This window comes from Lonchura striata, chromosome 1, assembly GCF_046129695.1.
Source record: "Lonchura striata isolate bLonStr1 chromosome 1, bLonStr1.mat, whole genome shotgun sequence".
In the NCBI taxonomy this organism is placed as follows: domain Eukaryota; kingdom Metazoa; phylum Chordata; class Aves; order Passeriformes; family Estrildidae; genus Lonchura; species Lonchura striata.
This window is the reverse complement of record NC_134603.1, coordinates 102,971,059-102,998,350: the sequence shown is the minus strand read 5'-3', so window position 1 is coordinate 102,998,350 and position 27,292 is coordinate 102,971,059. Positions and strand designations below refer to the sequence as shown.

Genomic DNA, 27,292 nt, shown 5'->3' with positions numbered 1-27,292 from the left:
ATACACGTTGCCTTCTTCCACTGAATTTACCAAACCTTAGCAAAGCGCTCCTGATGGGCAGAGATCTTATAGGCCTTTGAAATGTGAGGATATAACCAAAGCACTGAGAATCATCCTTAAATACACTGATGAAAGAAAAGCTCATAGTCTGAAGGCCCCCATAGGCTAGATATACTGTTAAGGATGATAATGTCAGCTTCCTCAGAGCAACCTGGCAATGACCTCTGCTCTGACCTGCAGAGACCACTGTCTCAAGAGGTAAAAGACAATTTAGTCCTTTATCCTTTGTAACTTAAAATATTCCATTGCCATAAATTCTAATCAAGGCAACTCCAATTAAAAAAAAAAAATACAAAACAAACCAAAAAACATATATAACATATGTTTCTTTAAAGAGTAATACAAAAGATCTACTAGAAAAACATAATCAGCCAGAAACAACTTCTACTTTGTTTCTCTGAAGGATATATATGTATGGTTATACAGAAGGATACACACAGTTCTGAAACATGGGTAACAATGTGGGGAAGGAAAATAAAATCCCAAAGCCAATGCAGAGGTTTGAAAATAAAAACTTGTTTATTTAAATGCATGCAGACATTTAACTCCCATTCCCCACTCCATATTTCAAGCATACAGAGCATTATGAAAAGATCAAAAGCCCACTAATGAACCAAAGAAAACCACAGTCATCAGATCTAGCACAAGAAACTCAAGATTTCATTTCACTGGAACAAAACCTTATCAGCAAAGAGAAAAAAAAAAAAAAAAAAAAAAGGTTAGTAGTCAATTTCTTTTTCTGTCCTGCAATGATTAAATAGGAAATGCTTCTGCTCCAAAATTAGAGGCTGGGTATTGCCCTCACTATATACTTACAGCTTTATTTATTTTTTTTATTTGTAGAACTACAGACTGAATCTCAAACAATAACTTTTTATCATACAGTAAAATTACCTTAATAGTGCAAGTGCATGCACTCCCAGCTGTTTTTTCCGTCATCTAATTATGTCACAAATTGCCTTCAATTAAGCATTAATTAAGGGCTAGATCTAACTCCAGGAAAGTCAGCCTCAGTCCACAGGGAGTTTTGATGCTTGGATCAGCCACTTCATTCTTGGGATTTTTTTACCATACTGAGAATTTTATATATGACATACCCTTGGTGTCTAACTTTTGAATCTCAACAATTTATCACGCAGCTAAACATGACGGGTGCTTTCTTTCTTCTAAGTTTTTTTTTTTTTTCAGAGCAATACTTCATAATTTATACTAGATTTGTTTGAAAATAGTCAAAAATAACAAATAGGATTAGTCAAGTTAGGATAAAATACCAGTATGTTTATTCAAGTGAAACTGCTGCTTAACATTAACAAAAGCTTTCTTTGGTAAGACCGGGGGCATTTGGCCCAGGCTAGTATTTTGAAGGATATTGCAGAGCAAGACAAGTTGATCTGAAAATGACATTGCTAGAAAAGTCATGAGCCATACTCAGTTTCTATGTTACTTAATTAGATTCTATGGTTAAAATAGGAAATATTACTTCACAAATAATTTTTTTTAATTAATAACTCACCACAAGATCTCTCACAAAGCAACTTTACCTCATCCTGGGATTTTTGTAACCAAAACAGTGTAGCTGTGCTAACTCACATTTCAAAACTGTGTTTTGCGGTAATGAGTCTCAGGACAGATTCCTTTACCAACATTTTGCGCCTAATTTTTGATTACTTTTTCTACTTTTTTCTGGGTTCATGTAACTTCCACATCAAAAGTCTTTAGCATGAAGTATGCAATTTCAAAAGAGTTCACTGGTATAAAAGCACAAGTAGAGGATTACAGACTCCTGGACTATGCGACAGCATTTTCTTTCAAAGAGAAACAAATTTTTAAAATGAAAAACAGAAGTCACCACCACCAGCAGAAAACAAGCCAGCAAACAACAATAAGATGCAACCCCTCTAATCACAGCTGCTCCTGTCCTCACCCACAGGGAACAGCTGCAGCACAGTGACAAAGTGCATCTTCCCAGAGACCTGGACACCAGTTTCAGGTGGAAGCTATTTCAGACTCTCAGGCACTTATACTCAATGCTGCTGTTTCTGAGACTTAAAATGCTGCGGCATTTATCCTCTTTGTAACTGATAGCAAAGCACCCATAAGAGAATCAAAAGTTTAGTGCTTCTCTTAAAAAATAAATACAACTAATTGTGCTCCTGTCCCTTCCTCACTGGCAGCAGGGACTGCTACCGAAAAGGTACCATTTTAACTTGTAACAAAAACCAAATACCCACTGTTTCTATGGCATGCAGTGAAATACCAGAACAAGAAAATTTGAGAATAAGCAGGTGAATTTTAGGAAAAGGTAGAGGTGAGAAAGGCAGGCCTTTGCAGAAATAAACTCATCCATCAAAAGAGGCTAAGCAGAATGTGTCTGGCAAAAGAAAGCTCTTCGCATCTCATCATTCAACTCTGTTCATCTATATGAAAATAAGACTTATGAAATATTGCTAACATCAACAAGACACACAAATGTTGGTCATTCATTCCAACTAAATCAGTACATGATTTTCACAAATCCTTAAAAAAAATGAAAAGCAACAGTGTAGAAAAACTTTATTCTCTAGGGACCTGTCTCCTCTTGACTTTCTAAAATGCTCCTCCTTCACCTGCTTAAGAGATTTGGGGAAAATTTTCACACAGCATGTATTAATTGCTATATTTTAAAAATATATTTATTGTCTCTGATTACATGAAAGAAGATTGAAGGAGAAAGTTGTTATTCTCTATGCCAACACCTGTCAATATGTTTATAATAATTTAACTTCATACACTGCAAAGAAAAGTACAAAATATGCAGTTCTAACATGCTGTTCATAACATTAAACAAAGAAAAAACTATAGTGTGGTGATGTTCCTTATTTATGTATCAGAGCTTTAAACACAACTGTACTTGATAATTTTTAGTGTTTACTGCAAATCTGTCTTAAGGGATGCACTGTGATATAACATCTAATCATCTTTATTTTAAATTGGCTCAATTTGATCCTCAAATGTATCAAAATTGCCCCACTATCCCTTTTTTTTTGTTGTTATAAAAGTTACTAAACACAATTGAAAAGAGCTGTTGCTAATAGATCTGTAGCATCTCTCATATTCTAACAAAACCTCAATAAATGGACGTAAGTTCATACCGAGGCATTTGGCCTATTTCACCTACTTTTGTTTACTTGGGAACATGTTTTTGGCAGTATAAAGATCAGACTAGCAAACATCTTACACTCGCCAATAGAAAAAGCACAATATATGAATTTTTAGCTCTTTCACTAGTGCTTTTAGTGAGATAAATTATATTTTCAGCCCAGAAAGGAGCAAAATATGGTTACACATCATTTCTATATCACACATGACAACTCTAATGAAAGTGTCTGTGTATATTTCACTACCACTGTAGAACATACAAATGACAAGGGCTCAAAAAATATCCTGCCTTTTATTAGAATACTTGCCTGATTGAAAAAAACAGACTTTTCACTATCCTGAAATTAAAAGCTCAGTTTTTTGCTTTCTATGTGACTTGCTGTATTTAATAGAGGGAATAAAACATTTGAGCAAATAAAACATATAAACACAGCTGAAGATATCTATATTACTCTAAATAACTGGTAGCTTTTTAAATTTTAGACATTATAGTTCCTTCCTGGATAAAATGGGCAAAAATAATTATTATATGCTTTTTGAACATTCAAACTGCTAACGGAAATTATGCTTTCCATGGAAACAAAGATTACTAAGACGGTGCTTAAAAATGGATGTGATATTCAGTAACAGTAATTACTGCAATCCAGAAATTAAATTTTAGGGGGATTTAATTATTATTTTTCCTGCATCTGTAGTGAGGTTATTTAGTAAAACATTCTGTGCTGTATCTTTCAGTAATGTGTAAAGAATATTATAATATACAATTGCACGTGTTCTTTTGTTTTTAAAAAATCTTACAATTCTTACTGTAGGTAGAACACTGAAATCTAAACACTGCTAGAGATTTCCTTACAGATTATGAAATCAAAAGTTAAATCTTAGAAAATGGGCTCTCACCCCCTCTCCCTTAGAGCTGCATTCCCTTTAAACAAGACCTTTTTCCCTTTGACTTCCACCGATAGAATAATAAAAAATAAGTAAGTGCTCCATTTTTATTAAGGTTTGTCTCAGGTCACAAGTAGAAATAATTAAAAGGGACTTCTTCAGGAGTGTAGTCCTTCTAAACCCCAAATGTCACAATGTACCATACAGTGCTGCTACAGCTCAGACACCTATCAACATCTATCACTCAAGCACGCGCCTCAACAGCTCTGCTCCCTTTTCTGATTAGAGATCAGAGTTGCTTGAGTTGGCTTACAGGGTGTCATCCGTTTGAATGACAGATGTCTGTGTTGGAGTGCCACTCTCACTGCTTTTGTTTTGATTGTGAAATGTTACACTTAGCTCACACAATTTGGACTATTCCAAAATGAATAAAAAATCAAAAGGTAATATCTCTTTCCACAGGCTTGAGGAGAAATATTTAATTTCTGATTTAAATTCCAAAAACCTTAGGTCCACGTGCAATACCCTTGCTAGGCTTTGTTTACTCAGCCTGAAGTGCTTTCTACAAGACTCTTTCAGTTCTCTTCAGCCAGATTTATTTTTACCATAAAAGAATTATAACTTTTCAGTTTAATCAAGCCTCAGAAAAAGCTGGTAGCGTGTGCAACACACCAGCATCTACCACAATAAGTGTTAAAGTACTCCTGGAAAATAATACACACACACACACATAATTTTACGTTACAAGCCATGGTTCAAAAAAAAATGCATACAATATCTGCAACTTGCACTAAATACGTCAATTGTTAGCAAAAGTTTTCAGGACTAATGCTGTCATTCTGGTAACCAGTTGCAATAGGAGCAGAGGACTCTGTGCCTGCATGCTCCAAGCTACTCTTTCCTACTTACAAGAAAATTGAGTGGGGAAAAAAAAAAAAAAAAAAAAAAAAAAAAAAAAAAAAAAAAAAAAAAAGAACGGGAAGATTGCTCTTCCGGACAACATGGTAGCAGTGAAATGAAATACCTAGACAGACTTACCGAAGAGCTTGCTGGGAGTGTCCTCGCTGTCATTTGATTCCACAGGCGCAAGCAGGGGCTCATTCAGCTCGTTGTCTGAAGTAGCTGCCTTGTCCTCACCTCTCAACTCTGCATTCATTTCACTCCGCAGTGACAGCAAGGGCTTACTGACTTGTCCAGCTATCATTGGATCCTAGAATGGGGGGGAAAAAAGAGTGAGGGGGAAAAAAAGTGGCAGCTTTGGTGTGCGTGTACTCTCTCTTCCACTCCCTCTCTCTCTCACACACACACATACACACTCTCTCTCTCTCTCTCTCTCTCTCTTATCTGTGGCTGCTCCTGCTGTTATTGCTGGCTGCAGTCAAGTGAAGAGCTATTACAGATCCAATGAGTTTTCCATTACTCCCCACCCTATTAAAGCTCAACTAGCATGTGAGAGATTCAGGATGCTTTGGAGAAAAACTTCTATGAAAGCAACATAACCAACACAGCTTTAATTGTGGGATGTGCTTTTTTTGTGTGTATGTTTTTACACCTCACCCTGTCCTTAGCATAGTAAGAGAAGAAATTCCTATATGCTCCGATACCACAGAAGAGGAGCCCCCTGTGAGTGCTCCATAGCGATTTAAAGAGGCATCCTCAGCTGTATAACATTAACAAAATCAAATACACAGTTCCTAGCATTACAGCATTTCTATGAAAATACACAGCATCAAATAGCCATTTCATTACATACTTTTAAAAGAGATACAGTTTTCTTCTAACTCTTCCTGTTGTTGGGATACTATGCTCCAAAAGTCCATAAAGACACAAACACGCATTTTTCTTTTGAAAATAAAAAACCACAGAAAACGTTTTATAAAAGATAAAATTAGGGAAGATACTTACACATACAGTTTGCAATTATTCTTGTGTTTGCAATATTATATGCCCCATAGAACATTACACACATATATATATATGTACACATCTAAATTTTTCCTTGATGATCAGAATCTGTTTTGTCTTCTGCTCATTGAGGATGTTTAGGGGTCAAGCATTATTTCCAAGCACACTCGGTTATTCCATTTGCAAAATAATAAGCATAATATCATGACAGCACAGAAAGCAGAGTAGAAAAAAAAACTAAGAAAAAGAAAAAGAGCAAGTGACCTTGTTGATCTCTCTAGCAGCTATTTATTGCAAAGTTCATGCCTAAATGGTTCTTATGCAGAGAACAGGTGACCAGCGAGCAAGTAGGTTGGCTAGCATGTTCCCTCTGTCCCGTCCTTACATTGGTCGATGTTCGCCTGTGGGTTTTTTAATGTATTCATGTCTGAAAAGTGAATTTGATATGACACATGATAATCTATGAAAATGTTAATCAATACAAATAGTTTAAGCTGTCATCAAATGCTCTTCTTTAGTCAATACTCATACTGCCGAAAACAATGTCACTGTCACCAGGGCTCAATTTGCACAGCACTTAAATATTGGACTCTGTGCATCAATGCACTCCTCTTCAAATACTGTAGGTAAACACATTTTCTCCCTATTTAAGGCTGAAGCACTCAGCACGCATTTAGTTGAGCCGAATCCTCCCTTTTGAATACCTTGATAGGTCCACTGGAGGGCAAAATTAATACTTAATTGAATCTCACAGTCATCAAAATAATCAATACTTTTTTATTATTTATTCTTTACAGTCTGTTGACTGTTTCAAACCTCTGAGGGAATGGTGGAAAGGATTCATGGCTTTGAAACACTGTCATTTAACAAGGTAATTTTCAGTGGGGCATTAGGGGTTGTGAAACATATAATAAAACAAAAATGGTGGCTTATAATAGGAAGAAAGAAAAGAATTATATTTCTGCCATCTAACAAAACAGGATAAATAAAAAAAGCAAGTGCAAGCAGGAGAGGGAGAAAGGAGGGGGAGAGGGAAAGAAAGACTGGCTTTTGAAGGGTTTTATCATATCAAGAGCAGAGCTGAGCTTTCATAATGCTGACATTTCTCATTCTGACAATCCTAAACAAGTGGAAAGGATGAGATCGCAGATATCATCTTTCATCACATTCCCCAGCTTAAGAACCAACATGACAGCTTCTCTTCCCTTTACACTGTTAATTACTAAATAAAATACTGCTCTCTGTCAGCATTAGATTATTGCAGATAGCAACCACAAACATTACTCCATTGTTTTGTTTTTGCCTTTTTTTAAACCAGTGATACCTACCTTGAACTCTTCAGAAAATAAATTAGGCTTGTGTCTATATATTGTAAATATATGAAACATAATCAATTTAATCAATTTTGTCAATCCATGTTATTGTCAGGCTAAATTGCTGGCAATTTATTAACATTTCATTTACTGTATTTATTAGGCAGCAACAATCTGAACATTTCTTAGATGTTTCTGGAGAGGAAACGAAAACCAACAGATTTCTTTTGCAGACACTAAAAAACTCTGAGTTGTTTTGCCTCATACTCATAGTGCACTATGGACAGTCATTTACTGAGGCAAAAAATTTGTTTGCTTTCATATACTAAATAATGTATTTTAGTGGGTTTTGCAGCTAAAGGTCATTGTGAACACAAACAGCATTGTTTCAGTCTGTGCTGCTTCTCTCAGTTTCAGCTACTCAAAACTAACATCAAGATTAGTTACTAACACCATAACAAATGGGAATCAGAACAAAATATGACCTTTTTCATCAAAGTAGTTTGGGGAGGGAACTAATCGTGTCCACAGAAAAGAACTCCTGATCTGAGGACTAACAGCAATTTAATGGATTTAATGGAATCTGTAGGATTCTAGATTAAGTCTAAGTTGCCAGATTCTAAAATAGAATGTATGAAAAATGGGAGGAAGAATAATGTGGGAAATGTGACAGCACTGGGAGAAACCTCAGCCCTTCGATGACAGTGAATTCACAGCAACTTCAACAGAGCCAGGGTTTTATTTGTTATGTATATCGATAATTTGGTCTCATCGGGAATATTTTGTTCATTTCTGGTTAGCCTATCTAAGAAAAATACATCAGAAAAAGGTGCAGTAAGAATGACAAACTGCTCGAAAGGACTGGAAGTGTGACTAAGAATGAGCGTGATCAAAGGATACAAGAAAATAAACAGCAGAGAGAAAATGTAGATCAGAAACTATTCACCCTAACTCATCTGAGGAGAAAAGGTGTCTCCACTGAAATGGGAAAAAGTCATAAATCTAATAGTAATGAATTATATTTTTCTAAACAGTAGGTGGTAGAAAATCTCTTGAACTCACTGCTGCAAGGTATCACTGAGACCTGCACTGCAGCAAACATCAACATAGTCACTCACATGGCTGGCCATACTCTTTGCAGTGAATTTGCAAACACGGCTTTGCAAATGCTTAGGCAATGACTATAAAAAGTGAATTAACAGAAACTGCTGCCCCCTCCCTCAGGCAGCTCAAGAACCTGTAGTTAACCCCCAGGGTAGCTCTCTCTGTCAGGTGGTAAATGAACAACAACTTTCTCTCTAAACAGACGGAGTAGATACTCTCCAAATTTCTAGTCTACAAGAAGACTAAATAAATCACTTAAATGATGACTTAAGGAAAGGTATGTTTCCTTGACAAATATATTAAAAATTGGACATTTTTAAACTTCAGATTATCTTCAGGCCTTCAATTGCTTTCTGTGCTTAAAAACATGCCTGCTCTACAGTGAATTAGGCACATTTAAAGACTATTGTTTTTGCAAAACACATAATAAATTATAATTCCAGTGCACAGCAAGTGGCCTAGTTTGCAAAATCCCATGGTGATCAAAGGGGTTTTTCCTGTGTTTCCTAATGGCCTTCTTAAAAAAATTCTGGAGTAGTTGCTATGACAGCTGCAGGCCCAGCAGCCTTCACCTCTTCTTTTGCCCACCTACAAGTCCATCCCAGAGAGGCTCCGCAGCATTGGAGAGAATGCATTGAGGCAAGGAATTGCATATGCATCTTTAGTAGCTAATACTGTCAGGACCTGTTCTGCACTGCATGTCTGTGGGCTTGACATTCAGTATTTGCTTTTTGGAAGGTGCTCTTTGGAAGGTGCTATAGGTCAGATTACACTTTGTACTGTAACAGAGGCTCTTCTGTTCACTGACAGCCACACAAAAGTTTCAGCTTTTCATATGCAAAACTGAAAAGTCTAAGAATGCTTAAAACCAGCAAGATGAACTTTTTCAAAAGGGTTTATATGCTTTAAGTAAGAAGCAAGGGAGCATAATGCTTCAGAATTTTAGGGTTCAAATTTTGAGAGAACTAAGGAATCTAAACTAATTTAAAAGATAACTGTATATACCACACATGTAGTGACAAATTATACACACATCTCTTGCAGATACTCATATAACTTGTCATCTATTTCTTGTCCAACTAGCACTAGTACTTCCAGACTTGCCTGTTTCCTGTGAGATCTCCCTGACAGCTTTGTGCTGCAAGTGGTCCTCCCTGCTGTGTGTCTCCCTGAAGGGGTGGCTTATTCCTCCTGTAATTCAGTTACAGTACCTGATACACCACTTTTCAGCTCTACCACTCCCTCATGGTTTAAACTGGCTGTTGGGCTTAATTTAATAGTAAAAATCCTGTGGATTTGCAAATGCAAATTACAATTCTGGTAACACACCCTCTTCTAAAAGCTAAAACCTTTACTTTTTTCTTACCTGAAGGACTGTACAAAGTACAGGACAACATTTATCACTGTGCTAAAATCTTTGCCTTTGCACTTTAAAGGTAAAAGTGTAGTTTCTAAGCAAAACTACTTAGTAATCAGACATCTTTTAAAAGAAACTGTATAGGGTTTGTGTCAAACATGCCCTAGGCAGAAGTCTAAAAATTAATTACTTTCTTCCTTAATGTAGGACTTGGGTGATAATAGAGCTTCGTAAAGGCTTCACGTACTGATTTAGCCGCCGGTCTAAATTTTGTACTTACTGCACCATAAACCTTGTTGCTCTGAATGTAGTTACTTTCTAAATTCTAGTTCAGAGAAAAAGTAAGGTCCTCTGTTTTGCTTTTTATTTTGCCCTTAGTTTGAAGTTAATTTGCACAGACTTCCCCTCCCCCCCCACCATAAAAGTACTAGAAATCAATTTACTGCTTTTCTTCAAAACATTAAATAAATCCTGCCCAAACCACCACCCCCAATCATGATATTGCACAGACTTCTATTTAGGACATACACAATGAATTTGTTTGAGAGCAAACAGAAAAATTCTACTAATAAATTTATATAAAATTCTACTAATAAATTTATATAAATAAATAGTAAAACTTATACTTCATAATTACTTATTATTCCAATGACTACTCTTAAAATTTATTCAAATTGTAGCTTCTAAATTTTTTAATCAAAATAGAGCACAATTACAAACTTGGATAAAGCTGTTCTAAGATGTACCTTAGCTTAGTTTTTGTGTGAGGAATACATTAACAAGACTCTAGTGGGGAAAGATTGGATTTCTTTTTTTGGTAAATACCAGTGAAATTTAGAATTACCTTCTCCCTTGGTCTTCTTATGAAAAACTTTTCTTCCTTCATCTTATTGCTTCTAGACAAATTCTTTTTTATTTTTTCCATAAATAAAGATCTCTTTCAGACAACTTTCTTTGATTCTTTCTTCTTTTAGCATTGTTTTATCTGCTGTCACTAATGTGCTGATATTTCCATCCCAATCTATCCATAGACTGGTTTATGCAAGCTACTTTGAATCAACCTTTTGCCCCCTGCTAGCCTCTGACCATTTCTACCTGCTGGCTCTTATTTCCCTGGAAAAGTTACAGGGAAAAAACACATTTTCTTCACAGCCACTTGTACTACCACCTTTGGATGGATGTTTATAAGCAAAACAAACAAGCTGATACATGATCATTGGTCTCTCATCACTACTTTGATCTTGAACTTCTATTTACGTATTTATGTCTCTTACCTATATTAATCATATTCAGCTTACTAAAATCTTCTGTATTACCTCTCTTTTCTCTTACAGCAAAAAGTTGATATGTCATCCGTTCATCTCACTCAATATGAATATTATCACCCAAAACAGTCTCTGCTTTTTACAGCTAGAATTGTATTTATTCTCCTCATTAAATTTTCTGTAGCAGAAAAAGAAAGTTCTTCTTTTCTCCCTTTTCTCAATACTAATGTGGCTTTGGACATTTTGTGTTTCCAGTGATATTAATTTTCACATGTTCATAATATGACTAATTAACATACTATAACTAATAACATAACTAATTAACTAAATTAATATTAATATATAATATAACTAAATAACTCATTCATTTTTATTATTATTTTATTAATAAAACTGAACAATAAAAATTTAATTTGGAAAGTCAGAAAAACTATCACTGGCCATGGCACTTCCTTTTACAGAAATTTTCTTTTCAAGTTAAGCAGAAATGTTAGGATTGTCTCCATTTATTTACTTAAAATTAAGTTCTGAGGAAATTGAAATGGTTACTGCTAACTAGAATAACAGAGATCTGATTGAAAAAACAAGGTTTACAGAAACTTAGGAAGCTTTTAATTGTAGCCTCAAGAATCTTAAAATAAAAATAATTGTATTTCTTTTTTTAAATTTTAAGTGACAATGCCCCTTAAACTGCTATGCCTTGAGATTGATGTACTACATTGTGTTTTCAAATCATACCAAAAAATCCCTCACTAAACTTTTTTTCCCCTATTTCACTATTTTATCTAATTATACTATTGCACATATTTCTTACACCTATTAAGATCAAGCTGAAATGTTCACAATTTGCTAATCAGGCTAGCTAGAGGCTGCAGGGAATAGACACACAGAAGCTGCCCCATAGTAAATAGCTAGGTGAGAATTTATTTTACAATAATTTGGGTTTATTGCTCTAAATGTATCCCAGCAGTCATGCTGCAATCTCCAAAAAAGGAAAGAAAGGCAAAGAATGTCAGTTTCACTATAGAAAAAGGAAAGAACAATAATTCATTGTGGGAGACATCTGCACCTCTGGTCCAGAAAAGCCATTTCTTAATCCTGCTGGCAAAGAAATGTGCACTAATGAATCTATACCTTGTGTTTTTCCTGACACACATGGCACTTAAGGATCACTAATGCCAGAGTACACACAGCACAAAAGCTTTACTCTAAATGTTGCTTTAAAGTCTTAAAAGTTGACCTTAATGCTTCTGATACAATTATTAGTCTGATTTGAGGATCATAGTGGACTTCTTGTTACAAGAACTCTTGTTTTGAGTTTTGTACCAGGGTGAAGCTATAAATGCTTTCCTCTATTAATTAGATAACTAGAGTTTCTATTTTGGTTTTGTCATAATTATAATCTGCATTTAAATTACATACTGCCTTACTGGAAAGGAGCTTATCTGTCTGTGGACATGTAGGAAAATTTTGTATGCATGCACAGGTCAAGATACAAGCAAAGCTACTATTCTGGGAAGCTACTGCATTCCTCAAAACACATGATCACTAGTAGAAATAACAAGTCCTGAGAGTGGTGAGAGAAATCAGCCTTCTTCTAGTTAAAGATTCTTGGAGTAACACAAAACTTGTCCCTTTTTTGTGAAAGCAGACAATCAGGCCCTAGAGATCAGGATAGGGCAAAGGCAAAACAGGTAATTTTGACTGGGAACAACATGCTGGGATGAGCCTTCAATAGATTTTCCCACTCATTTAATAGAATCATTTAGGTTGGAAAAGACCCTTAAGATCATCAAACCAAGAGATTTCCCACTTTTCTTTCATCTAGTTTCCTGAAAGAAGGAGATGCTGTAGGAGAGCAATTAAATCTCAAATTAGAAGATGGTTCTATGAGGAGTAAGACTTTGACTCTTTCTTCATATGAGTAATGGATGATTCCCAATGCTCTGTCAATTCTATTCTGAAGTAGCCATGTCAAGCATAAGAAAATATCCAGGAAATTTCAAGCCTGAAAGAATAACAAAAAAATTTATACTTTTTGTTGCCCCCAAAAATTTTATAAATTTTTTGGGACAACTTACCAGAAGATTTAGGAATGACTTAGTATGAAGAGGAAAGCATGTCTTCTGTTAAAAAAAAATGCAAAACAAACCAAAGTTCTGTAAAGGTATTCATTCATTACTCTTACGGGAAAAAAACCATTCTACCCTAATGTAATACATGACGTATCTATCTGATCACTGCTATAAAAAAACCCAACCTTCTTGTTCACCCTGAAAATTATTTCATGTGATGATGTTTTAGTGAACCTGTTTACCAAATTACAAGTTGTCTTTTATAAGCCTGCCAGTTTTATAACTTGTCTTTTTTCTTGTTTACTATTTGCTCAGTTTCTATTTTGAATAACCCTTAAACATGAGGCCTCTTTGTTCAGATGATAATGCTACATGTGTTAAAAGATCCTTCTAGAACCTACAGTATGCTCTTATTAGCATAACCCTTCTGCTCCCCATGAGAAGAGGCCATAACCTCTCTGAAATTAAGAAACACAATAAAATACTTCATGGCATATTTGAGTTAGCCTTTCCAAGGTGTAGGATTTCTTACTAGGATTTCTACCACAAAGCAGTCAAACGATAATAGTTTGGCCTAACCAGAAATTTAAATATGATATTATATGCAGTTTGTCTATATTTTCATTTTTCAGGCTTCATCAACCATGCACACACTAGAAATTACTTTGGGTGAAAAAATATCAAAGCCAAAATTCAGCTAAAATTGCTTTCTTTTAGAAATCAGCACATCCAGAATAACATCAAAACCAAACTTACAATAGCTTTTGAATGTTGATTGGGTTTGAGAGAGAAACTTGACCAGGCTGCATAGAAGGGACTCAGGGTGATTGAAAGAAGCTCTCCTCTTAGTTAAACAAAAACTTAATTTTACATAACATGTCAGGATTTTCATTATGTAAAACAAAGAAATCATTAACTTGAATTTTTGATGATCAGAGCACAGGTTAAACAGTAACTCAGCTCAGTGGTTAATTAAATTACTTGCATTTGGTCTAGTAAGACCCAAATCAAGACTCATCTGTAGTCAGCCCTGGACTCAGCTACATGAGGAAAGTGACTCCCTATTTCAGTATGGATCTCTTCCTTAGCTCTCACCAGAAATTCTATCAAACAACCACAAGCAGCACCTTCAAAAGAAACTTTGTTGAAATGGCTTCACATCCCTTATAGGGCAATGAAGCAACATTTTCTAGTGAGAACTCTTTTTTCCTGAAGATTTTTATAATAATATTACTTTAGCTCCAGTTTCATCCAGGTTTTTAATTGAATGCAACTTTTAAAATGGTTATAATTTATAATACAATACATGGTAATAACCTAGACCAGTTTGGAAATTCAGTATCTATTTTTTGCAAATCTTTTAAAATCCTTTACAAATACAGTTAAAACAGTGAACAAACCATATCAGGGTAATCGTGATTTCACCAGAATATTACAATCAAAAATTGATGAAAAGTCTTCAATCCAAAATTATTCCTTTTTATCTTGAAGCAAGTCTGCTTGAACTTCTACTTGCTAAACAAGACCAACATTTTCCCAAATCTGAATCCAAATTTAGAATAGCTCAACCTTAATTTTATATTTTATGTGGCTAATAAATTAGTCTGCCCTTCATGGAGCTTCCCATAATACAGCACATTTGAATTTCAGTGACAAGTATGGGTAATTATTTCTTTTCTGGAATTTCTACTCATATCATACTTTCTAGGGGTGGAGCTGCAGATTTTCTTTTATCTACTCTAAACATAGAATAGAAAAGCAATGATGTCCATCTTTTGAAGAAACTGAAAACCTCTCCTGATCTGAGGTTCACAGACCTAAATGTTATTTTCTCATTTCCAGATACTAGAAAAAGCACTGCAGCTACCAGGTTAGGAGGAAGAATCCCAAATAGTTTTCCTATCATTCTTCTATGTTGAAATAATATGACAACAAAACCTGCTGCTACAGCTGCTAAACATACTTAATAATGCCACAAATACTGCAGATCAATAATGCAATGCTTTTTATATTTCCCAAGCCTTTCTCATTGATGAATGAGTGCAATTGTTTTTTTAATCATTAAAAAGATCTTCAGGGTTACTTTTCTTCATACCAGGTCTTCATCAACACCTGGGTACCATATATCTCTTTTCATATTGTAGACTACAATGTATTAATTTATAAGTAAATATATTCCTAATTTAACATGCCTTCAGCTATCAGACAGCTTAATATTTCTAATTCCATTTGCATAAGGATTTAAAGAACTTGAAGCCCAAAGGGTTCTTCCTCTTTTTATCACTAGCTGGAAGTTGTAGGTATACTTGTAAACTCCCCAAGGAAGGGAGTGTCACGCCAAGGCAGCATGTATCACACACAACACACAGCAACAGTATTATGTGTTGGACATATAGGAAGATCTCTTCAATACAAAGGAGTTTTTTCTGTTTAATGCTTTACTACAGGAAAACAGCAGAACATTAACCAATCATTTTAGCTGCAACTACAGTAACTGAATTATCAATAAACAATGAATGAAGCATTTCCCAGATCTGCTGATATTTTCTTACATGAACAGTCCTGTTCTTTATTAGATACTGTTTGGCTGGGGGAATTTTTGGAGGGTTTGTTGTTCTTTTAACAAAAAAAATTGCCATACAATGATTTGCCATTGGCTCCCTATTGTTTCTCAAGGAAACTCCTTTAGAACAAATATTTTAAGGAAGGAAAAACCAGATCAGAGAGTAAACCAAAACATGCAACTATAGCAACACATTGCTGCTAACACCTGGTTTTTGCAAACTGGCCAACATCACTGGGCTACTCAGTTTCACCCTTAAAAGATAACTATCACTGCTCTGCTCAGAGAACAGTCACAAGTGCTGTTGATTTCCTTCTGTTTTAACATGAGAAAAATATTTCCAAAGATCCTATTATTGTTTATGACATGTATGTCTAATGTATCAGTATATATGCATGTAAATATTACATATATTAAAAAGATTTTAGCAGGCCTCATTCCATCCCAATTAAGACTTTTGAATTGCTGCCATCTACTTCAACAGGAAGAAATACATACTCAATTCTCCTCATGAAAAATCACTGAGCTCCATTTAAGGGCACTGATTTTCTTGTCATTGAAATCAATAACTAGATATCAATAGGTATCCGTAAATGTAGTTCAGTCATTTAAAAAAAAAAATAGGTCAACATAAACTCATAATACTATTTGTCTCAAATTACTTTTTAACCTACTTTTTAACCTATTACAAACTTTATGTTTTTTAAAACAACTAATAAACATCATTTTTGAAAATAAAAGTTTCTTTAAATTATTATTTAAAAACATGGTATAATTTGCATTTTTTCTTTTGTTCATATGCACAACCCATGCACAAACATGCAGATGATTACTATAACGGCTTTGGTAACATTAGCATCCAAAAAAAATGAATATTAATAAGCCATTAGTAACTTCAGAGTGAGTAAAAATGCAAAAATAGAGGAATAAAATGCAGAATATGAGTTTTTATCAGAATCTCACAATTTTTGTTCATAGTAAATTATTTTCACGTATCAGTCCAAATGGAAATTGATACTTTGTGTTTGGAATTTATATTTGAAGAAAGTATCCTTGTACTTAAAGAAAAAGTTAATTCCTATGTCTGTATTTGTCATAAGTTCTCTGAACATGGAGACTACATGTATTTATAGTTTGCAATATGCAAAATCAAAGAGCCACTTGGGTTTCCTACAGCAAGCCTGAATATACTAGCACAACTGGTTTCAGTGTTCAAACCACGTTTGACCTTTCTATTAGTCCTCTTATTACAAAAAATAGTATCTTCTTTGTGGGAGAGGAAGTTTGCCATGGCATGCTTATAATAGGAAGGCTGGCCTCTTGGAGGCTCAGTTTTGCCACTGAAGCTGTATGCATTGCCAGGCAAGGCACCTAATCCCTATAGATTTTTTAGCCAATTTGCAAAGGAGACAGCAGGGCAAGGGTGTCTATTTTGACTTTTAAGCCTTCCTGTAAAAATTTGCATAAGTAATCTACCCTATCTCCACAGAGTCTTTACTGAATTCTTTCTTACTCTACGCTTTTCTAAGGCTTAATAATATTTAACTTAGGCTTTCATGAAAACTAACTTTCCTCAAACAACACTCACAAACTTTTAATTATATTTACTGCTAGGACAATTTCCACTATATTTAAGTGCAACATAAATAATTTCATCAATTTATTCCTTCTGTCAACCTACTCCTTTAATGATTTACCTGCTTTCAATACCTACAGATAACCATTTTCTCATGTTTTGAACAAATAATCTAGCAATGCATACTTAACCAATTTATTCCTTACATCAAGAAAAATCCATCTCTCACTTCTTAACCTGGTGGCACTTCTGATACATTTCACAGAGCTGCTGCAGGCCTTGATTGTACCTGTCAAACTCAACACTGATACAACTTCAAAGGGTCTTCTAGGAGTAAAAGATGCTTTCTCCTTGCTGTCTTGGTACTCACACTGCTACATTGCATGCTCTCCATTCTTCCAGCCTAAGGAGCTCAAGAAGAATTAGGAAAGCAGATCTTCACTACAGAGAAGGAAGGCAAGAAAATAAGACAGGAGTTCATGTCTGCTGTGGTCAGACCCTATCCTGTTACATTATTTTTTCTTTTCTTCCTACCACTGCACTTTCCGCAGGAATATTCCCTTTCCAAGCAGTTATCAATATGACTACCCTTAAAGTCCCAGTAGGTAGTTCTTATTTTTTAAACCTATTGAAATGTTCTTCCAACACATTTATTTCTGCTTGTGGTTACAGCAATTGCTCGGTCTTGAAGATTTGCACTGTTTTGGTGAGCTATATTACATCTAGCAGCCAAGCACCCATTCAACTACTCACTCACTCCCCTCTCCCACAGGATGAGGAGAAAACAAACAGAAGGAGACATTGCTTGTGGATCAATATAAAGACAGTTTGATAAAGGAAACATATGATGCATATGCAAGCAAACCAAAATAAGGAATTTTTAGCATTACTTCCCATTGACAAGCCAATTCCATGGCAGTGAAGCCTCACTGTGCATAACATCTACCTGAAAAGATAAACACCATAGCCCAATTCCTCCTTCTTTCTCCCTGCTTTTAATGCTGAACACTACATCATATGTATGGAATATCCCTTTGGTCAGTTGGGGTTAGGCATCCTAACAGTTTCATAGAATTGAACAATTGGGTTTTAAGAAACACTAAGATCATCTAGAGCAGATTGCTCAGAGCTCCAGCTAACCTAGCCCTAAACATTTCCAGACATTCGGTATCCACAACTTCTCTGTGCAACCTGTTCCAATGCCTCGCCACTCCCATGGTAAAGAATTTTTTCCTACTCTCTGATCTAAGCCTATTCTCTTTCAGTTTGAAGCCATTTTCCCCTTCTCCTATCACTACAAACTCTTGTAAATTGTCTTTCTCCAGGGAGACTTTACAGAGAGAGTGTCTTTTCTCAGCTTCTTGCCTGTCTCGAACAGAGACACCGTGCAAGCACTGCTCTGTGATAGCCAAAACGCTGGGGTGTAATCAGTATTGTTTTAGTCACAAATCCAAACACAGCATCATATGGGCTGCTATGAAGCAATTTGCCTCCAGATAGCCCCAGTACTATGATTCAGATCTACAACTTAGGAAAATGAGTGGAGGACCCACACTGCTGTGACATTGCTTGAGCTCCCTTTTCACACAGACAGGTATCTCTGCTCAACTCACAGGCCTGACAGTCCCAGCTCACCTATCCCTGTTATCATCTGATTCCAACCTAAAACATTACTCTGAAGATTGCTGAAGAGAAATCTTGGCAAAACAAAAGCATAAGCAAAGCGACTTAAGCAAGCACCAAACCTTGTGACTGCATGCGGGGTAAGAAAAATTAAACCCCTTTTTGCCCTTTTCTTTTTTGGCTTTAGATGAAACTCTTATTCAAAGATTAAAATCAGCTTCCATATTTACTTTTACCCACATTTACTTCATTCATTTATTTGTTGGGTTATTTAAGTATTTCTCAGTACTACAGTATTGGAATGCTTAATCATATACTTTGATCTCTGTGTTTTCATGCAAGCCGGAGTGTCCTCAGAATTCATGTGGATATTAAAATGTTCTCTTTTGCCATAAAATCAAGTTGGTAGGTGATTACTTCAGTGTGACACCTTATATAAGCTTACCATCATGCCTTCACTTTAAACATTGTAAGTCAATGAAATTATATTGCAGACATTGACAACACATACAATTTTGCCTGTTTGATATCCCATTACTGCAATAGCAGCAGCAATGGTTTTGGAAAAAGCTTTTTTTTCCCCAATAAGCATGTGCTACCAATTTTGCACTCACAAGTAGGGCATCTTCCTAGGGAGCACAATAAGGCCACTTAAGTGACTATCAGAAAGTGTTTGCTTGTTTCCAGGAGAATGTAAAGTAGTACACCCACGGGTCTACATAAAGGAGTACTAGTAAAAGATAACCAGCAACTCCTACATGAAATCAAAACACTTCTATACAAAATCTATTCACTTGTGCAGTCAAAATAGCAAAAACATTGAATGTTCTCAGACTGGATACTTAGCTAGGATAGGAGATCAGTTTTTTAGCACCAAGATGTGTGTACAAATATTACTTATGTACCTCACCAAAGTACAGCAGAAAAGACAAACTGTAGTCTCCACATAAGTAACACTAATTGTATAATTCCACCAGCAGTTTCCAAACTTCCCTCTGCTCACCTTTCAGCTTCAAATCCTAACACACACAACAAAATTTCTGTTGAGCTCAAAACTACCTCTTCATGTGGGAAGCCTAGAAATTCATAAGCTTTGAACTCAAAGGGAATACTTTGGGGGGCAAGGGGAAAGGGAAGAAATCCCAGTTTTAGAGGACTGTGAGTATTAAACATTGAATACCAATCTCATTCTATTTCAAGTCCAAGTGTTGTATGGAACAGAAGTTAATAAAGGAGCGAAAAATCTAAAGCTACAATACAATAAAACAAAACAAAAAATCAAACAAAAAACACACATGGACACCTTTTCAGTTTTATAAAATCATATATTCAGAGTGAAGAAACATTGAATTCTGTTCCATGTATCAGTTAAAGAAAAGCTACTGAGTTGCTATGGTATAACCCACTCAGATTAATCAGCAACTCACCAGGGATTGGGGTGCTTTAACATGAATTGCATGCTTAAGCAGCAATTCCCTGGACTTCATCACATCAAAATCTGCCTTATCTAGTAATTTAAAGCATTTATAATTTTAGAAGTCTTACACAGCCAGATGTACAAAGCTCCACTCAGGGAACTGTTCCCAACTCTGCATCATTTCCCAACCTGATTCCAGCAGAGCAACTGAGCAATAGGAGGAGAACAGACAATCTAGCCATACAAACAGTTGAACAAATTGTTCAACCGGGCTGGTTTTTGGAAGAAAAGTTCTAGCTGCAAACTTCCACTATTTTTTATTATGCTATCACAAACAAGAAGAGAAAATAAAAAGTGAATGTGCGCTTATGAAGAAAATGTGCGCTTATGAAGAAAATGTGCGCTTATGAAGAGAAATCGTTAAATGAAAATGCATTAGGTTCCACCTCTCTCTCAGAACTAAGGTAAAGCTTTGGAAAGACACACATTTCCTTTACTATCAAAGGGATCTGGAAGACCACAAACAAAGAAGAGTTATCACGTGGAGAAGTGACAACACAAGTTAACACTTATGCTGGGCTTCCAACCCCAATATTTAGTGATCACTCCATGTGACTTGTGCCACTCCTTTTATACAGTTTCTTTCTCCTTCATGAACTAGTGTCTCTATAGATCCCTAGCAGTCTTTTATGAAAAGATGACAACACACTGACAAGCACCAAGAGAAGCCCAACCAGATATCTTAAATTTGTTGTGACAGAGTAACTGAACTGCTGTGATGAACACAAAGCCATATTTATACTGTGGTTAAATTATGATTTTAAGATATTGTAGTAATTTATCTATATCCGAAGGGTATAAACTGGTCCTTCAAGCATGTAATCTTGGACTAATCATACATACTGAAATCAAGATAAGTAGAAAAAGCACTTCTGTTTCTGATATTTAAAGATCTATTGGACAGAGAAATCTGTAACACAGGAATGCACCATTGTGCACAGTTGTGGTGTCTTCTAATCCATATCACCAAAAGTCTTTCCCCTCAAACTTGCTCCGAGTCAGATAAATACTTCTTGCACTATAATCTATTGAAAAATTGCAAAACACTGCACTGACAGTGAATGTAAAAGTTAAAGAACATATGGGTTTTTGTTTATTTTCCTGTCCAAAAGTAATTAAAAAATTTACTGGGTTTCCCTCTAAATGTCTCTACAGACTCAGCCTAGGATCTCACTGTCAAAGGGGGTTCTCTCCTGCCTTGTATATGATATTAACATCATTAAAAAATATTACCTCAGTAACACCTATTCGAAACCTTTTGTCTTCACGAGGATTCTTCAAGTGTAATTGAGCCTTCATTTAAGATAATGAGATTGAAAAGGCAGACTAGAAACTGGAACACAGTTTGTAACATTGTTGAGGACAATGCACAGCTGAGTCCCTTTTAGTATCCCAGTTGTTATCAAAGATACAATAGTAAACTCTGATTTTGCATATTTTGCATGCTCTGCACAGGTTTACTCTAGTACTACACTTTTAACAAAGAACAATAATGTGCCTAAAAACCAATTTCAACTTGGAACACAAAAAATCATAATTTCACAGTAAAGTCACATTTTAATCTCCCTGTACTGCTTCAAATCCCATTGCTTTGGTTTGCACCATTTAGTTGTGAGAAAAATAATGAACAAACCAGATACATTCTAAATACCAAAGATAAAAACTTACACTAAACTTTGAGAAAATTTGTCAGGCAATTCCTGTTTGCAACTCACAAGGGCAGGGGTAAAAACTTATGACTAATATGCCTCCAGTTTCCTTGTAGCTCAAGAAAACTTATTACCAACACTGAATATCCTTATATAATGTGAAAATATTTAACATGCTAGAGCTTAAGTCTACCAAAAGAAATAAACTCTGAGCAAATAACATTATAACTAAATATAGCTAGTCTGAGAGGAGTTTCTACTCTACATTCTCTAAAACTTCTGGAGAGCATTCAGATCAGGTACTGTAATAAAGCCCAGTTAAAAAGGAGAAGTTTCTCAAAATGCTGAACAACTATAATGGATCACTCACTTGGAAGAAAGGACTGAAAACCTTAAAAACAATAGACTTCAGCCTAGAGACTTCACTTATTTCAAATTTTGAAAACTTAAGGTAAAGGCAAACACCAACAGCATGAGTGAAGACTAAACAAATTTGCCAGATATGTACTTCACAAGAGAGAACTAGAGGAGCTCTGACCTGTTCACAGTGACCGTACTGCCATCCAGAGGTAGACTGCAGCTTAAAACTAAGGGAAGTTGTCTTGAATTGGCATGAAGCAAAGACCTCCCTTTAGTCAACATTGCAGACTCCACTTCTCAGGGAGCCATACAAGTGATGTGTCAGTTGAATTCTACAAGGGCCTGAGGTTTATTCACTGTTCCTAGCATGCATTTTTGGCAGAATAGCCTCCAAGCATGTTTTTTTTTAGTTTAGATTTTCAGAAGAGGGAATTAACTCCATACAAGCAGTCTCATTCTTCAGGATGGTTAAAAGCATGCACACAAAGCTTTGTGGGGGAGAATTATTGTTGGTCTACAAAAACCCCATGGAAAGCATGGAAAGAAGTGGGGACATGGCTTTTATTAAAGTGTTCAAGACTGTCTGAGGTTTTTTTTTTGGATGGTAACCTGAGAGATATGGGCATCTTGTTGAGTCTAACCAAGAGATCTGCTTACTGGAGAATTCCAGGAAATAAGATTGGCATTCATACCTTTCCTTTTTGGGCTTCTGTGGAGAATATTTCAGTTTATAAAGGGAAGACAAAATATGGAGGACTGCATCCATTTCTTTTTATCTCATTAAGTAAGTAGAAGGACCTTACAGATAAAATGTCAGAGATCATTTAGACCATAGGAGGAGGTAGAAATTAGACAGCATAAGATAGGAAGCTGATGTCCTGTTCTTGACTGTGGTCCTAAACCTGACCTGTACATTATATTTGGTGTTTGCATCTGGCACCAGTGATTAATAAGTGGATATATAGCTTATTTATCCAGATGAATACAAGTGCATTCTTACCTCTTGACCTAAACTGAGAACAGAGTCATTGCAATAAACATCTATTGTTGAACTATGTATTAAGGTATCTTACACTTTTATATTAAAAATCAAGACACTTTTACATTAAAAATTTTACATTAAAAATGAAGAAATGCAAAGTATTTAATAATTTTACTACCTTCTTAGTATAGATTTTCATGCATGGAATTCTTAAAACTGAAACATTTAATTAAAAAGATAATAGAGGATGAATATTTGACTAATGAAACAAACAGCATATGTCACAGAAGACATTCCTACTCCATGCAATGCATTAGTTTCAATCATCTCATTCGGTAGAATGGAGGATTGACACGAGATATCTATACTACTATCAATAGTTCATAGACTCTTAGCATACATGTATCAAGTTGGTCAGATGGAAAAAGCAAAGGGCATTGAATAATTATTTGGAATTCAAACTTGATAATACATGCATACAATTACGTCTTTTCCTCAAAAGGAAATCTTTTGTCTGCTTCTTATCCACAGCCAATGCCACCAATGACTCTAGAGAGCTGGAGAAAGAATTCTCTCTGGATGAGGACAATCAATCAAAATCTTCCCTGAAACTAGATATGCCTTCAGAACAGATCAATAAATGCTACATGTTGATCTAAATCAGTAGAATCCTGAAGATAGCATAAAAATTATACATACATCCACATTAACCACTGCACATATATATTTATTTAAATAGCAATTCTAAAAAAACCTCTGAGTTTTGTTTTTATTGATGCATGCCCATACATAAACTGACATTGACCAAGACCCTCTTACTGCTCTATCAACCTGAAATTCTGCAAGAGAAAGAAACAGAGAAGTGAAATATTAATAGAAAGTGGGATTTTCCTTGCAATAGCCTCAATAAATATGTCGGTCAGGAGAAAAAAATAGGTCAAAAATAGAAAGCTTGTATCTCCAATATCAAAGAAAAGAATGTTTGTGTCAAATCTATTGGAGAAATTGCCATGAATGGTTCATCTGTGTGAAAATATGGTCCTTGTAATGCTGCTAAGATCAGCGAGACCTAGGATGATATGTTGAATAAGCAGGTTGCAGAAGTTAAAAATATCCATGGGAAGCTTTAGAACTGTTTATTAGTTAGTATAAAAAAGAAAGTATATTAAATGTGAATATTAAGGTGAAGTCCTTATAAATGACATGCAATATTTTCCCAGTGTGCAAAATTTTTCATTTGAATGAATCTGTTTCCTCAGTTTTGGATCATTAGTATTTCTTTTCCTTGTGGTCCATATGCTCCTGCTGTTCTATGCACAGTTCATCTTCTAGTCTTTTTTAAATCACTCAGAAATATAAAGTAAAATGAAATATACAGTACATTTAAACCATCTTTTTCTTAGCCTCATGTGTAAGGCCTTATCAGGGAAATATGCCTTAATTCACCACCTAAATCTGCAAAAATCAGTTGCCTCTTCATTTATTTTGCAAGCAGGAATTTTACTATAAACCTCAAAAACATTTTCATGAGTGAGCACTTGAGAACTTAACCCTGTTGGGGGTGGCTGTAAAAATCAGCTGATGTCTCTGAGGAGGTCATAAAAGGTTGCATAGGCTTAACTCAAAGAAAGTACTTTAAAGGGCAGTAGTCACTGGGTCTACTGCAAAACACATAATTTAATTCTCAGTGACTTGTCAGTGAGAATCATGCCAGACCTGTTGTCCAAAAAGGTACGCACCTCAATATTGGCTAGATAAAGGTAGTTGTTCTACAAATTAACAATTTAATTTTTATGTGCCGTGGTTTTTCACCTTCCTATATTTGCAGCCAAAGCAAAGAGAAATGCTTTACTCAGATGTGTCTACAGAAAAATATTACAGATGTTGTGGTACTTTCTTTCTACCCCATTTCCATATGACCTTCCAATTTATCACAGGTTGTGCTATTGTTTGAGTTTTATATAAGCTACCTGCAATTGCTTACTCTTTCCATTAACTGCTAGAGACCTGCATTCCAGTGCTTACTGATTTGCAGTACTTACTTCAGTGGGCTTTTGTTGTCAATATTTTCTTTTAAAAATTCAGCTAATTCATTAACTTCTATGTTTTATCAAAGAGGCTTAACTAGAAAATGTTTACCACATCCTAGAATGAAACACTAAGGACCATTAAGAGAATAAGCTGAGGTGGAGGATGTTTAGTTTTTAATTTTAATGAGAATAATAGAAGCTGAAGTGTCCTTACTCAACTCAGATATGAAAATACAAAAAAAAAAAAAAATTCAGGTAAACATAAATTCTGCTTGAATTGTAAACGAACCTTCTAGTAGAAATCAGATTAAGGCAGAAGCTTAAGTTATCTTCTGTACACCTACTCTTCTTTGTAGCATTTTTCAGAATCCAGCAAACAAATTTAAACCTGAACTATAAAAAACCCTACCATTTATAATGATCTTCTCAAAAAAATGCAATTACTCTGTATTTAAGATATTTATGTTTAAAAGCCTGACAAAGTATTGGTTTGTTTTTTTAGTTTGAGACTGGAGATTGTGTTGTTTGGATGGACTACAGTTGTGATGGACTACATTTGATGTATTAACTGTCATTAAAGGGGCATTTTTAATAATATATTGAAAAATGCAGTGGGTTGGGTTTGCTGCTTCCCTCTTTCCTCCCTCATAGACACTGGTGGGCATTTACTTATGCAGCAATGTGGGATAAAAAGTCTTCAATATATGAACACTTCAATTTGCGAAATAGAATCTCAGAAAACACAGGATACTTTATTTTTCTGAAATCTACTGAAAGAGAATAGTTATGAGAGTGGGGAAGAAGAGTATTTAGCTATTTTAGCTTTTAAAACTATACAATTAGATCGTTTAAATCCCAGATTAAGTGGTTTTCTCATTTACAAAGCACAGTCCAATAGCTGACTTGCTTTGAAATTGAAAACAGTGTCAGGACATGGATCTCTTAGAGCAGTGTAAATTTGGAACAACTCCATCAACTTCAAAGTAGTTAAAATCATATACATCAGTGATTAAAAATTGGCCTATAATTTGCTTTAATTCCTTAACTATTTCAAGACAGAAATAAACCTCCTTCATATCAGTCAATTATTTACTGTCACTAATGTTACAGCTATGTCAGACTTACTGATCACATTCTTCCTGCTTGCTTCCCTCTTCCTACAGAGATAACTGTTTACATTAAATAAAGGCAAAACAATGAATGATCTTTCACCTGCCTGGAAACTTTAAGGATAAAATTATCAAAGCAATCCTGTACCAATTACTACTCAGAAGAATGAAGCTTCTTCACCAAAGAAAGTAAGAACTTAATCTGTTGGAAATGTGAACAATTTTGAAAGAAATTAAGGAATTTACTATAATGAGTATAGAGGACTAGGAAATTAATAGCAGAAAGTATTTTTTATAGAACAGATAAATCCCACATGATTTTGAATCAAATGATTAAGCAGTTCTCTAATCATATTTTAAGCTTTATCTAAATGCCAGGCAATAACAACTCAACATAAACAGAATAAAAATTCAGTGTAATTAACATTCAAAGTAGCTGCTAATTTGTCCATTTATTTGCAGCTCATGCAACTTCATAATAGAGTTCGTCAGACTAAACTGTTAAGATACGCAGTATCTGTGCCAGCAGTTATTAAAACAAACAACACATTTATAGTACATCTTTCTCTCAATCTGCTCAAGCTGAGCAAAAGCACATTTGAAGCTCTGAGACTCACACACAGTGTCCACTTTAAATAGAAAAATCTCATTGATTGCATGAAACTCAGGTCTCATTTTTGTCCATCGATCCCCTTGGTGACCTTCTACAGCATCAAAGCCCAGAGCGAACCCAATCTGACCCCGACTTTATGTGCATTATTATATTGAGAGACAGGAGCTACTTACAGTCCATGCCATTGTCTCCGTAGATATGTAATAAA

The 27,292-nt window shown here is 35.2% G+C and overlaps 1 protein-coding gene across 13 annotated transcripts in view; it reads right to left on the bottom strand.

Annotated features, from left to right (window-relative positions):
* POU6F2 (POU class 6 homeobox 2) overlaps positions 1-27,292 on the bottom strand; it is a 352,332-nt gene that overhangs the window by 286,420 nt on the left and 38,620 nt on the right. For all 13 annotated transcript variants that reach the window (XM_021546659.3, XM_021546677.3, XM_021546724.3 and 10 more), the window contains one exon: positions 5,122-5,293. In XM_021546659.3, the coding sequence (XP_021402334.2) occupies positions 5,122-5,293 (172 nt within the window). The remainder of the gene's footprint in view (positions 1-5,121; positions 5,294-27,292) is intronic.